General features: G+C 34.7%; 1 protein-coding gene across 1 annotated transcript in view; it reads left to right on the top strand.

Moving 5' to 3' along the window:
• LOC136030120 (DNA polymerase eta-like) overlaps positions 1-15349 on the top strand; it is a 200297-nt gene that overhangs the window by 181612 nt on the left and 3336 nt on the right. Inside the window, exons 4-7 of the mRNA XM_065708803.1 lie at positions 1375-1535; positions 5881-6104; positions 9709-9832; positions 14475-14701. Coding sequence (XP_065564875.1) covers positions 1375-1535; positions 5881-6104; positions 9709-9832; positions 14475-14701 — 736 coding nt within the window. The remainder of the gene's footprint in view (positions 1-1374; positions 1536-5880; positions 6105-9708; positions 9833-14474; positions 14702-15349) is intronic.

The following is a 15349-nucleotide window of genomic DNA, read 5'->3' on the forward strand; positions in this document are numbered from 1 at the left end:
AGTTCAACGCAGTCCTGTTAAACTCAAGCTAGTTCAACTCAGTCCAATCATGTTGCATCACAACCTGTTCAACTCAACCCCGATCAAATTAACCATAGTTAACTCAGCCTGTACTCAGCCCTATTTGACTAAACCCCATTCAGCTTAACCCTGCTCCCACAATTGAACTCTGTTCAACTTTAATATACTCAATACTATAACCGAACAACTTTCCTTTTATTGCAAGTGATGAAAGTTTGATACTATAAAAACTGAACGAAATTGCTTTCACTCACTAGTTGCTGTGCCAAATAGATTTGTTTCAAGTTTTGGGCACATTAGGGTCGCCTCAACCCCAGGAATTTGAGAATATAAGTTTCAAGCCAATTAGGCGTCGGAAATTTTGGGCGTATTTCTAAAACTGATTGCAAATCAGTTTTAGAGGGATATTTTATTATTGACAGGAATTCATCGAACTATCAAATTTAATGGAATATTGTTGTGAGTTGAATGTGGTTGCTTCTAATAGGGTTTAGTTGCATGGGATTGAGTTGGTGGGGTTGAGTTGAATGGGGCTCGAGTTAAATTAGTGGTGAGTTGGGTTGGGTTGAATGGGGTTGAGTTAAACAAGGATTGAGGTACAAAGAGTTGAGTTGCATGGCCACCCGTAGTTTGGAATATAAAATAGCTGTTGTTCCTTATGTACAATTTTGGTTTTCTAATAACAGCAAAGCTGTCCCAGTGTCCTCCCCTGTAGATGTTCCTGACTATGTATAGTAGATTTTTGTTATATGATTAAAAACTAATTTATAAATTTTTTTTTCTATTTGCGGTTACTATTTGCAGTGTAGTAATACCCATGATTTGTTAAATGGTATTGCATTATTTGCAAAATTTGGTATGTGCCAAAATCTGAGCTTTTATTGTATTAAGCGTTCAAAATAAATAATTATATAAGAAAAAGTGTAAATTCATTATTATTTTAAACACAAAATATATGCTAAAAGACAGTGCAATAAATTAGAAAATTGAAGGTAAGTCATGTCGTGGAAGTGTGACAATCATCGACCGTCATCCCATACAAGATAGATATGCTTGACTTCCAGTGTACCAGCGCTGTCATTTCTGACACTCACATCTGGTCAAGTTTTAGATTATCGAAAATTTTCTTCGTGTTGTCATAAATCTCTAACCTATTTCAAATATGTTACAAATAAAATTCTCTTTGCATAATGTAAGTAAAAAATTTGGTACAATTTATTTCAAGACGTTTGCAATATTTCTGTCTTCTCTTTGCTATATCTTCTTTTCATTATGGAATTGACTAGGATTTTACTCAAATATCATGTTAGGAACCCTTGGAACGTATCTTAAAACATAATCTGTTTCTTCCAGAGAGAAATACTGGTATTCGAGACTTCACAAGGCATGCTTTTGAATCGACTGATAACCAAGATCTTTGTATTTTGATGGGAGCACTTATCGCCGAAGAAATGAGAAAAGATGTACTCCAAACAACTGGATTCAAATGCTCTGCCGGAGTTGCTGTGAACAAGGTTGAATTACCCTCCATTTATTCCCTCATCTGATAGTTTGATATAACGCATTTTTTTAAACGCATATATTCAAAGAATGTTCGCGATGAGGGCGCTAGATCTTTTGAGGCCCTGTGTAATATCAATTTACGGGTTCCCAATGACTATTACTACAAACCAGGGAATTGTATTTATGTCTAGGCATCTAAGGCGAGCGTAAGAGTTGTCTTCTGTTTTTTCCAACAAATTTGTCAGCTTTCAACAACAGGTATACCAATTAAGCCGTGCTGCTCATATGATCAAATACTTATTGAAACACCTTAAAATGCAGTGAAATGACAAGGGACCTGTTCAAATTTAATTTTTATAAATTAAACTGTAAGGCATATCTATGCTGGTTTTTGGCACATTTCAAAGTAAAAATAACTTCCAAAATTGTGGAACAGAAAAGAAAATGACCCAAACACTCCTCATACAAGTTTCTTCAAGACATAAGGCATCTCCTTCTTTTATACAGATGTATAAAGAACAGTTAAGAACAATTAATCCTGACATAATATTCGTTACAGTGCCATTCTTTTTGGCTTCCTGGATTACTTGCGAAAATTTATTCAATTCTTCACACAGTTCGATGCCTTCCATGTCATCTTTGTCTCCTACTGAAAGAGCAACTTGAGGCTTTTTCCAGTATTCCAAAAGTTCTTCATCCCACATTATTGACAGGGTCATTATCGTATGCAAAAATTCAAGGCAATTGAATTGCTTTTTGCAGTTCAATTGCATCCTGCACAGATATGAAATAGGTCATTTGACCTTTTATTTTTAGATTATGCCCACAGTGAGATGCGAGGCCCCTGGTGGCAGAAGGCCCTGTGCTTTCGCACAGGTTACATTACCTAACGCCGCCCCTGAGCATTCGTTAATTTTTCTTTGCCCAAAATAAAGGTATTCTAAGAAGTTTAAGTGAGGCTGGAAAAGGATCTGGGTCTTTCAGGGGCTCAAGCTTTTGTAAAACATGTATCTAAAATCCTCTCTGAAACACTTATAGCTCTTTCCCTCTCCCCTGAAGAAAACTTGAATGTTTTTTTGGCGTAAGGCTTTTGGCGAGCAAATGTTTATGATAGAATTGTCTTTTTTTAGTGGGGGGTAACTATTTTAGAAATCGCAGAAAAATAAGTTGAATTATACTCGAACATCGCGAAATTGTAGTAGAATTTACAAGGATAGTGAAATTACGAAAAAGGACGGGGAAGTTACCCCAACACGACGCTGGCCATATTTGCTCAATAAGGTTTGTGGCACACTTCTGGTGCAGCTGAATAAAAATATTTAAATTTATTTAATTTAAACAAATATAATTGAATGGTTTCTTTGGCATGCCTCAAAGAGAATATAAACGGTTGCTTGCCGTAAAATAAAGAAAGAAAAAGGTATATACACTATAAATCACACACGCATATGCACTATAAAATACATCTAATGTTAGGTTTTTCACCGGTGGGAGAACTTCAGGCACTGCCCCAATCTTTCCCAGAAAGAGTTGAACAAATATGAAAACATAATATAAACAGGAAGGCATCTATGTTTGATTATATAATGGCTATTAAAGACCTTTCCCACCTTTCCTTGAACCCCCTTTCTCCCCCCCCCCCGAAATCAGTCGGCCATCTGCTGAAACAAATCCTGGATGCAATCCAGAAATCATGTCACTGGAAGATACCTGAAAGTCTTTACAAGTGTTCCAAAAAGCACTTTAAAAAGAATGGGTTAGAAGTAAATTGCTCTAAATGAAATAACTCATAGAAGAATACCGTACCTAATAAAAAAAAAACTTTATTTGAGAAATTTAATAACCAGTTATTCGTTCGTTCATAACTTCCAAAAATTTATTTGTTCGTGCTAGTTCTACTTTTAATCTAAGGTGCAATAGCTATTTTTCACAGCTTCATCTTTTAGTGTCGGACAAATAGCTTTTGTAATGGTAACCTAAAAGAGTGCAAACATTTTTTCTAAAGATCTCACCCAATATATATATATATATATATATATATATATATATATATATATATATATATATATATATATATATATACTACTACTACTACTACTACTACTACTACTACTTCTACTACTTCTACTACTATTACTACTAATAACTCACGGGGCAGCACCAAGCCACCTTAGGCCAACGCAGCTACGCACGCTCCTCCTCAAACCTAATCTATTTAAAGCCTCCCCCTTTACACCCTCCCAGGAAGTTCCCATTTCCTTTAAATCTTTATTTATGACATCCTCCCAACCCAGACAAGGACGACCTGCTTTCCTTGTATCCCCAGACGGTCGGCCAAAATGGACAATCTTTGGTAATCTGTCATCCTTCATCCGTAGAACGTGGCCTAGCCATCTCAACCTTTCTTTCATTATAGCCCTAGAAAGTGGGATTGAACCACATTTTTCGTACAGCCTACTGTTTGAAATACGGTCAGTCAGCCGGGTACCCAGAACAATCCGTAGGCAATTTCTCTGGAAAATATCTAGTAAATTTTCATCTGCTTTTCGGAGTGCCCATGCTTCAGAACCATATTTGACCACTGTCATCACTGTAGCTTCCAATATTCTAATCTTGGTTTGCAGACTTATCTTTCTATTCTTCCAAACTTTTTTTAACTGTGAAAAAACACCCTGAGCCTTAGCTATTCTAGTTTAACATCTTCACGGCTCCCACCATCTTTACTAATAATACTACCAAGGTAACTGATGCTTCCAACCTGATCAATCTTTTCGTTACCTAATGTCACCTGTTCATCTTCACTTATTCCTAGCCTTAGTGACTTAGTCTTCTTAACATTAATTTTAAAGCCTATTTTAGCACCATGAACTCGCAAAACCTCTAAAACTTCATTTATGTGTATATATATATATATATATATATATATATATATATATATATATATATATATATATATATATATATATGTGTGTGTGTTTGTGTTTGTGTCTGTGTGTATGCATATGTGTGTCTGAAAATCTTGGACAGTGATATTCAGAAATTTTCTTTTTATGTGTCAAACAAAAACCGGAAGTTACAAATTGAAAACTACCGCGCATAATTTCCTTTTGGCAAATCTATTTCCTTATAATTATTTTCAAGGAAATTCTAGCAATTTCGGTTGCAACTAAAATCTTCAGAAGCAAATGACAGTTGATTTCCGAAAAAAACTATTAAGAGCACGGGGGGGGGGGCAAATCTTCTTAAATTCATGACCTATCTAGATCGTTTTTTCCGCACCAGAAAATATAAGTAGCCTCAGTCAAGCTTTGGAATACGTTTTTGTGCCGCTTTTGAGAAAAAAAATACACACACACACACACACACACATATATATATATATATATATATATATATATATATATATATATATATATATATATATATATATATATATATATATATATATATATATATATATATATATATATATATATATATATATATATATATATATATATATATATATATATATATATATATATATATACTTTAATAGTATATTATGTATTATACGATTAAACTAATTTTAGATGTAAAAACGGTGACTGTCTTATTAATCTTCCCTCCACCCTATAGAAATACAATCCTCCATATACTTTTAAAAAAGGAAAAACGTTTTATGTATTTTTCTACTAATATATTTAATTGTATTAACATTAATTTTATTTATTTTGCCTATTCACTTCGTAAATTGGTGCCCCAAACCACACAAAGGAAAAACTAACTTACTTTGTTAAAAACCAAATCCAAAATAACAATTATTTTTATTTGAATACCTTTCTAAGATCACTATCAAAGTTCTGTTGACCTGTTTTGTCAACCTGCAAAATTTAATTGACTTGCTAGGAGGTTAATTAACTAAACAATGGCAGTGTACGAATTTGATATAAATAAGAGATCAAATGTAATACAGAAATAGTCCAGGTAGGAGATTTAAAATAGTCATATCGTGATGGATATTTACTGACCCTTGTCCAACTGTCTAACTTTATTTAGAGTTTTTTTTCCGCTTTCGTTGTCGCCAATTACAGTTTGCAGAGGATTTAAGAAAATATAATAAGAGCACCTGGGGGGGGGGGCAAATTTTAAAAAAGTCTTGACTTATCTAGATCGTTTTGAGACACAGGACCACAAGCTTGCAAATCGGCCATATCCAAAAAATTTAACTTCAATTCTACCTAGATTGAAAGTGTTGACTCCGACACAAGGCTGGAACTGCCTGCTATTGCTGCAGAGTCCTGATCTTAAACTAAGTGCCATTTCTAAACATTAATTTTATCTTTGTGTGTATTCTATTTTACTCCCCTTTTTAAGATGCTTGCAAAGCTAGCTTGTGGGCTGCATAAACCAAATAGACAGACGATATTGCCAGTTGCGTCGATCCCAGAATTTTTTGCTAGCTTTCCATTGAAAAAAGTTAGAAATCTCGGAGGAAAATTTGGTAGAGTTCTGATGGATGAATTTAATTGCAAAACTATGGGTGATGTGGCAGCTTTGAGTTTTCCAACTCTTGAAAAGAGGTTTGGAAGTGAAACAGCGTAAGTACCTACCCTCTTTTCTTAGATTTACCTGAAAATGACCTAAAATACCAGTAGTTGTTTTATTGCCAAGATGAATCTGAAAACTAGATAGGTATTTTTATTTCAGCACTATTAATGCTATTTGCCTTATTCACCTTAATGTCCAAAAACAAATGATCTTTGTTATCGTTTTATGCTAGTTAACACTGGGAAGTGCACAAAGTTTAATTCTTGATGGCCGTAGACCCCTCTTAAATTTTATTTGTTATTCATAGATATGTTCTGTTTTCATATGATGGCTGTATAAGTTTAATATGTTTTTCTCGAAATTGATTTGTTTGATCCTCTGCAGTAGAATTTTAGTTATGACCCGAGATAGTTAATCAAATTTAGCTTGACACTGGAAAAAAGCAACACAGAATTCTAAATAAAAAATCAGAAAAGCAGCCATCCTTTGGCAAATAAATGACAAACATAAGGCCCTTTCACAATGTTATTTTACTTATACAGAGATTTAGCTAGCGTTAATTTTTGCCATTTAGAGTTTCTCATTAAGTTTTTTTGACTAATAAAATTCTATGAAAAACCTGATTAGCTTAGATTAGCGCTAGCTAATTTGAGTTATTAGTGGAATCTCACTGTAAATGGGCCTTTGGCCAGCGAGTTTTGCATAGCCGTGGAAACGTTCCAATGTAGGCTCACTTTTTTAAAAAACTGAAATTCAATTAATTCAATTTATTCTTAAAATCTCTCGAACATTAGCGGAGGCTTCGAAAATCGAAGACCATTTCAGGTAGCACAGTTTATTTAAACACATTTTAGTTGTTTATCTCAAACATACTCCTCAGAGAAACTTCATTGAAATTTTTAACCTAAAACTTAATGTAGAAAACTTCATCATCAGCAGTTTTACTGCTGATGATGAACACTGTATATGTGTTCGAAATATCCAGTTAAATAATTTTATGTCTATTCACTGTCAATAAAAAGGTATCATCCCTATTTTGAACTGTTTTACTTTCTAAAACTTAATGAATTTAGTATATAAATGTTACTGATTGATTCTGTCAGTGTGTACAAGAACGTATCTAGGATTTTTTTTGGAGGGGTGGGTTACACAAAAACTTTAAAAACGCATAAAAATTTTGTTTGTATTCATTTTAAGTTTTACGAGTCAGAAAAACGTTTCGAATCCGGCCTTGAATGTCTATTTTGCTTTTTCTGTAGTTAAATTGAAGTAATTCTACTCCCTAAAACTCTAGTAAGTTAAAGAATGTCGTTCTTGATGCATCAAATATCAACAAAATATCTCTGCATATTGAAATTTTGAGGTCTCCTGGAACTCTAAACTTCTACACAATACACGACAACGTTACTGAGGATCAAAAGATCGTGCTGTGAGTCTAGCTTACAAATATTTGGTGCCTTGAAATATCCATCTCCTGGCTATAATTAAGGAACCATAAGAAGTACACCCACCCGCGACCGAGCTTACCTTGAACTCATTGATTCGTTTTTTCACCAGTATGTGACAAATTTGCGTTTATAATCAATGACAGTAAGTAAACAAAAACCCTATGGCTAAAACTAGTTAGGTTCATCGAGTTAATTTCGAACGATTCATGGAAATAACATAAGATGTATGCACGTTTCGAAAGTATCAGGTGGGTGAGGGGCTGTCCACTTTCCGTCATACATCTTAAGTGTGACTTGTTGTGCCATATATGGTACCCTCCACGTCACGCGTAGGTATACTTTCGCCATACTGAACATTCTTGTGTGATGTGTGCCGTGCGCACACATCACATAAGACTTTTGAAAGTGGATAAGCCCTTGCAGTTGACAACCATTAGAAAGTAATTGAAGAATAGTGGGAAAAATGTTTTTTGTCTAGGAATATCATTTAAATAGCTTAACAGAAACAGAAACACTTTTCATACTGCAAAAAAATTAATTAAGTAAAAACGTCATCGACCAACAGTTTCGTATTGTTGTGCATGAATTGTTCAGTCCGCTCATAGTTTATGAGACTATATAATTAATTATCTTCATTAAATAAAATATGTAATTTACGGTATTCTTTAGTTTTAAGTCATAAGATGTCAAATCAGCAGTTTCAATTGAATTAAGAAATTTTGGCGTGAATCCAATTACCTTGTTGTCATGTATTTTCTAGCCGCAGATTTTATTGCATTTAATTTTCATGCATTATTACCCCGGACAGCCAAAAACATGCCAAAAACACCTCTTTCTCATCTTTTCCCAAGTCGTTATATGTTTGCTTTAATTTTTTTGTTATATAATTTAGGTTGAATACGGAATGTTTCAATACCTATGCCCTCTGAAATAGCTCAATTATGCGTTCGAAATTCTGACATGAATTCAATTCCTCCTTACTGTTTATCCTTTACTCCCGCTAAAATAACACGCTCCTTATTCCATTGTAATTTCTGAGGTATTTAAATTACGCAATGGAGTAATTGTCTTTTTATTCTTTAGTTTTAAGTTATATTTTGCTTTGGCACCCCTGGCAAAGTGGTTGGCGCGCTGGTTTGAGAATTGTTTGTCCAAGGGGCACGGGTTCGATCCCTGTCGTAGCCAATTATTTGATTTGGGAAGGGGATCAGTGACCTGACTCTGTAAGCTCAGCCAGAGTCGATCCAGCTCTAAATTGATATCTGGGGAAATCTGGGGAAGGTAAGCAGGAAGGGTGGGTGAAATCACAAGATGGCTGGCCCCCAGCACCCCATTGCACTTCCTGGCTGGAGGGCCACGGAACGGAGATCAACACCGCCGGTTCGGACCTTAAGGGTCTAGTGCCATCATAATTATTCCCCTATCTATTGTTGTAGCTGGTGTTAAAATCCTCATTGTTATGTAATCGTCTAAACTCAGATGGGATGGACGCAGTGGTAACGTTACTAAGTAAGCTAACTGATGCTTTTCGCTACTTAAAGTAATGTCAATATTTGATTGCCCCAAATCATGGGTTTTTACAAATCATTTATGCGTCCCGTTTTAGAATGTCCTTGCCATGCTTAGAACTACGGCCTTATTGAGGTACATCTGAAAATTGAATCAATTTAAAGAACCCTAAAATTTACTTTAAATAAATTTTTTATGCCCAACATGTATCCCAAAACGACTAATGCTGCTGCTCTAAAGAAGTGAAATATACCCTACACTTGCGCTTTGACGTTTCCAAGGGCTAAAGCACAACGAATGCCAAAGTATAATCCAATTTATAATAGGACGATTAGATATAATTAGAAATTCGTTCCAACCTTTAAGTATGAATGATACCCGCTGACTGCAACCCTTTTTTCCGTTTGTTATCCCACGTTATTATGTTTATGCTCCTTTTTAGCTGCTCAGGTATCCCGGTTGATTTTTTGAGTTTTTTTCCCTGAAACGTGTAACTCTGGGGTGTTTACTATTGTGAAAGTCCCTTTTACCAACAAACCTTTCTATGTTATATCTTTTACCTACTGCAACTACTTAGATCCAACTACTACTTACCTTCTACTTCTATTCCTATGACGCTTTGATTAATTACTTAGATATTGTAGCGCTTTTTTAAGTTGCAAATTTATGTTTCATGCAATAAAATCGTTTTATTAAGGACATGGCTTCAAAGATATGCTAATGGTATTGACGATGAAGACGTATCTAACCGCAGATTACCCAAGTCAATCGGCTGTGGTAAAAACTTCAACGGCCCGGAGGCCTTGACTACAAAACCAAAGGTATTTAATTCTGTAATATATTGCCATTGATTCGATTTTTATTCTGATTGACTAGTTTCGGTTACATTTCAGTTCTTATCTGGTGCTAGGCCACGCTGCCATTCCACACAAAATTGAGAAAAAAACATATTTCAATGTTAGTAAAGATCAAGGTTTAAACTTTTAAGAGGAGGACATTATATAGTTGAATTTCTGGCTGAGGATCAAAGGGGGAGGGGGAGTAGTCACCCTCTTGTGAGACGGTTGCTCGAATATGTGTCTTGAATCCCAGTGGCAAACAACTATAAACAACAAAGAGAGATCAAACTCAACAAAAAAAGACCTCAAACGAGACTGCGGTCAGTAGAGAGAAAAGAGATGAAATACTAAAATAACGTGTTTTCTTGTATAAAATAAAGCATAAAATACTTATGATTCTTCCACTGAATTGTGGTAGTGATAAAAGGCAAGACTATAAAAAAAAGAAACGTAAAGGAAACACAAAGGAGCGAAAGGAGAAACGCTAACCCATAAGGAAAGGAGTTAAACACAAATTATATATTTTTATTCCAAGAAATGAAACATCAAAAAAAACGAAGCCAAAAAAAAGAAATCCATCTAAAAACAATAACATATTCCGTATTGCTATTGAACATCAAAAATATGTTCTTTTGAGCATTTTGTGGTGACGTTCACAATGATATATATATATATATATATATATATATATATATATATATATATATATATATATATATATATATATATATATATATATATATTATTTATGAATTTGTAAAAAAGATAAGAATAAAGATCCTCCTGAGCCATTGATGCTGTATTAGGCATCCAATCGAAGTTTCGGTTGCTGTGTCTTTCTTAAAGGGACAGGTAGCAAGCCTGCTGCCCAAACTTGCAACAGCTGGAATCGAACTCTTGGCCTGTATTCCAAAGCAAAGTATCAGTTCACTGTGCTACGATAGAGCGGATTCATAAACATAATATTATTTTTCCCTTTATATTCTGCGTAGGTTGTTGCCACCTCAGGAGCAACATTGGAAATGGGAACAAGTGAAAACATAACTTGAGATACAGTTCATGTATTATATTGAAAAGCAGGTAGGAATGAGAAAAATTAATGAAACTCAAATAATTGTACTGATTCATATAGTTCTTCTTGGTTTGGATAAGGTTTGCAATTTGTGGCGGGCCAGGCCCAAATCGTTTGAGATTCAGGTCACAAATGCCCATTGCCTCCACATCCTTGGAAGTTGAACTTGTAGAGTCACACTACTGACCCCCATAAGATAATATTTTGTTTTCTAAAACTGTATCTCAAGCAACATTTTTCGAATTTCAGTTTACTTTAGAAATAGAAAAATAACATAAATCTCATTTTGAAAAATAAATAAGGAAACAAAATGGCGCAAAATTACACAACAAAAGTGAAATTATGTTAAAGTACATCATATAAGATAAAGAACTCTAAACGGAAAAATTAGAAAACAATCATAATTAAGAAAGGGGTGAGGGATTTCTTTTGCTTAAATTATGTAAACAATTTTTAAGATGGAATAAAACTCAGTTGATACCTTTGGGTTTTAATCAAGACTTGTTTCAGTCTGGGGGCAGAAGGTTTTACTTTTGTTCATAGAGATTTTCTCCGGGAATATTTGGCCAAGAAAATGTTTGTTTGGTACACATAGGTAGGCATACCTCCAGCTATAATTCTCTAGAGAAGTAATTACTTATGACAAGAAAATAAATTATTTAGGGAAGTTGCTAAAAAAAAAATCGAGAGAATTTTTAGACTGAGCCCTATTCTGGTCAGGTCCGTTGGGATAGGTTTTGTTATCAAATTTACTTTGGAGTGCCCACTGTTCATATTTTATAGCTGGTACTAACTAATTTGACAATAATATTAGCATTAGGTATCGGTTTTTTGATTTGGTACATGAGCATTATGAAGTGATATTCCATGTTGGTTTTTGCACAATCAAACAGTTCGTGATAACGAACTGTAGTAAGGAGCGACCCGGCTCAATAGTAACCAAAACTCTAAAAAATGGAATTTTGATACCAACACCTACATCAAAAGAATCGCATTTTAATGCTGATTTTAAATATATAAATTTCATCAGTCTTGCCCATCAAAAGTTACGAGCCTGAGAAAATTTGCGTTATTTTAGAAAATAAGGGGAAACGCCCCCTAGAAGTCATAGAATCTTAACGAAAATCACACCATCAGATTCAGCGTATCAGAGAACCCTACTGTAGAAGTTTCAAGCTCCTATCTATAAAAATGTGGAATTTTGTATTTTTTGCCAGAAGGCAGATCACGGATGCGTGTTTATTTGTTTTTTTGTTTTTTTTTTGTTTTTTTTTCCCAGGGGTGATCGTATCGACCCAGTTGTCCTAGAATGTTGCAAGAGGTCTCATTCTAACGGAAATGAAAAGTTCTAGTGCCCTTTTTAAGCGACCAAAAAATTGGAGGGCACCTTGGCCCCCTCCCACGCTAATTATTTTACCAAAGTCAACGGATCAAAATTCTGAGATAGCCATTTTATTCAGCGTAGTCGAAAAACCTTATAACTATGTCTTTGGGGACGACTTACTCCCCCACAGTCCCCATGGGAGGGGCAACAAGTTACAAACTTTGACCAATGCTTACATATAGTAATGGTTATTGGGAAGTGTACAGGCGTTTTCAGGAGGATTTTTTTTGGTTGGGGGAGGGGTTGAGAAGAGGGGGATATGCTGGGGGAACTTTCCATCGATAATTTGTCACGGGGGAAGAAAATCTCCATGAAGGGAGCGCAGGATTTACTAGCATTATTTAAGAACAAAATGAAAAAATAAATATGAAAAAGTTCTTTCAACTGGAAGTAAGGAACAGCATTAAAACTTAAAACAAACAGAAATTATTACCCATTTGAGGGGCTCACCTCCTCCTAATACCTCGCTCTTTACGTTAAAGTATTTTTAGTAATTTCAACTATTTATTCTACGGCTTTTGTGATTCTGGGGTCATTCTTAATGAATTGGGACAAAATTTAAGCTTTAGTGTAAAGAGCGAGGATCTGACAAGGGAGCGAACCCCCTCATATATGTAATAAAAATATGAGAATACAAAAGTTCTTTACGTAAGCTAATTTATAAGTTACGTAAATCTTTTACTAATAAAAATATTCGTAAAAAATTAAAAGTTCTAGTTGCCTTTTTAATTAACCAAAAAATCGGAGGGCAACTAGGCTTCCTCCCCCGCTCTTTTTTTCTCAAAATCATTCGATCAAAATTATGAGAAAGCCATTTAGCCAAAAAAAAAAAAATGCAAATTTCGTTTTAATTATTCCCCTGCGGAGAGCCAAAATCAAAACATGCATTGATTCAAAAACGTTCAGAAATTAAATAAAAAAACAAGTTTTTTTAACTGAAAGTAAGGAGCGACATTAAAACTTAAAACGAACAGAAATTACTTCGTATATGAAAGAGGCTTCTTCCTCATCAACGCCCCGCTCTTTACGCTAATGTTTTTTACTGTTTTAAAAAGAAGAATTGAGAGACAGAGTCAAACTTTAGCGTAAAGAGCGGGGCGTTGATGAGGAAGCAGCCTCTTTCATATACGAAGTAATTTCTGTTCGTTTTAAGTTTTAATGTCGCTCCTTACTTTCAGTTAAAAAGATTTGTTTTTTTATTTAATTGGTTAAAAGAGCTCGTTTTTAAATCATGTTATTTAAACCCCTTTATCCAACTTACAGTCGCTACATAGAGGGGTTAGTTATTTATAGTTGACTATTTATAGTCAATGTTATGCACAATTGTCTATTTCTAAAAATGACGGAAACGGATACATTGAGGAAACTTTGCAATGGCTATACATTGCTCAGTTGCTTATTCATATAAATAGAAGGAAAAATCTGTATGTTTGTGTATCTTACTCGAGTCCCACTTGTTCTACATGCACAAATTTGAATTTTGTGGTACCGGTATGACCCAAGGATCGGCAATCCACCTGTTCCCTGTTCTAGATTCCCATTGTCCCTTTGTCTTTTGGACCAATTAAAGCCCCTGTATATACAATGTTTAGGAGGCATCATAATATTTAGAATGGGGTGGATCTCGCGAGTTCAAATTTGCCCATCCCATAGAGGCAGCACAAGCCCTTCTTACGCCCATGGTTCGTACTTACTCTACATATAAGTATTTTTTTCTTTTGGAATTATCCTAGCATAGCAAATATGCCCTTTTTAGGATGCTTGAATATTCAGCATCAGCCAAGGGTACTAGCTAGTCCTTCACAGAGTTAGTTTACGAGGCTGTTCTGAGTGTCGTTCTTTGAGCTTGTATAGTAAATCCTAGTTTCTAAAAACAGCGATGGCCTTGTCACTTTAGGAAGCATTATCGGATTTTCGGAAACCTAAAGGATTCTAATTTGTCTTTGGAATGTCATTTCCTTTCGACTTTCAAGGTCATAACGTTTTTAACAACAGCTGACGAAATTATTCACAGATAATCTAGTACACTGATGATCATTACCGTCTAAGCAATGAGCTGACCTGCAAAAGGTTTCTACTCTTCTCCTTTGGTTTAAAAGAACAATGGTCTAGAATGTATGAAATGACGGGTTTACCCACGGCCTTGTAAATAAATGTTTACATTCCAGGTCCTTTACTGGCTCGGGCAGTTAGTTGAAGAAGTCGTCGAAAGGCTGACCAAAGATCGACAGGACAATGGAAGGATAGCTCAAACAATGACCATTCATGCTTATACCGATGAAGGATCGTTTTCTAGAGCTCTGCCTATAAGGGCTTACGACGCGGACAAAATTCAAAAAGATTGTTTTTCTGTTCTGCAAAAAGAAAATCGGACATCTAGTGAACCTGAATTATGGTAAATCTCGTGGGAATGATTTTCCCACTTCTTAGTTTTCTCCTAAAACGTTTTCATTGTTATTTTTTGTGAAACCTTGGCAGTATTATGGTGATTCGTTCATTTTATGAGATCTTTGGAATTTTAACTGAAATCAGTACATAATAAATCCATAGACCTGAAAAACGGATCAATTTCAATTTAAATGTAAATGTTCTTCTTCAATAAAATAAATTAAACTGGCTGTTCATTCAGATACATAGTTCATTTTCGTCCGCTAGAATTGTTTTTTTATATTTAAGGTGTATTATTCAGGAATCTTTAGTTCATTTGAACCAGCGTTCGATCAAAATAGCATTGCTCCTTTTCTTGTATAATGGACCATAAACTTCAATTTGTGCTTGCAATTGATGGTAACTTTCAAGAAGAACACATAAAATTCCGACATTGTTGTATATTTAATTTGAAAAATGGAAATTGCGCTTAAGATGCTTACCAGATTTTTACCGAAAGACTAATATTGTGATAATAAAGACTACTTGGTTTTCTTAAGATTTTCATTGGAATATCTTGCTTTGTGTTCTTAAGATATTCCACTTTTCCCGAAACCACCGGATAAAACGATAATTTGTCGGAGAGGCTACTAGTTTCATTACAATTCGTTACAAA

The sequence above is a fragment of the Artemia franciscana genome, chromosome 8 (genome assembly GCF_032884065.1).
Source record: "Artemia franciscana chromosome 8, ASM3288406v1, whole genome shotgun sequence".
Classification (NCBI taxonomy): domain Eukaryota; kingdom Metazoa; phylum Arthropoda; class Branchiopoda; order Anostraca; family Artemiidae; genus Artemia; species Artemia franciscana.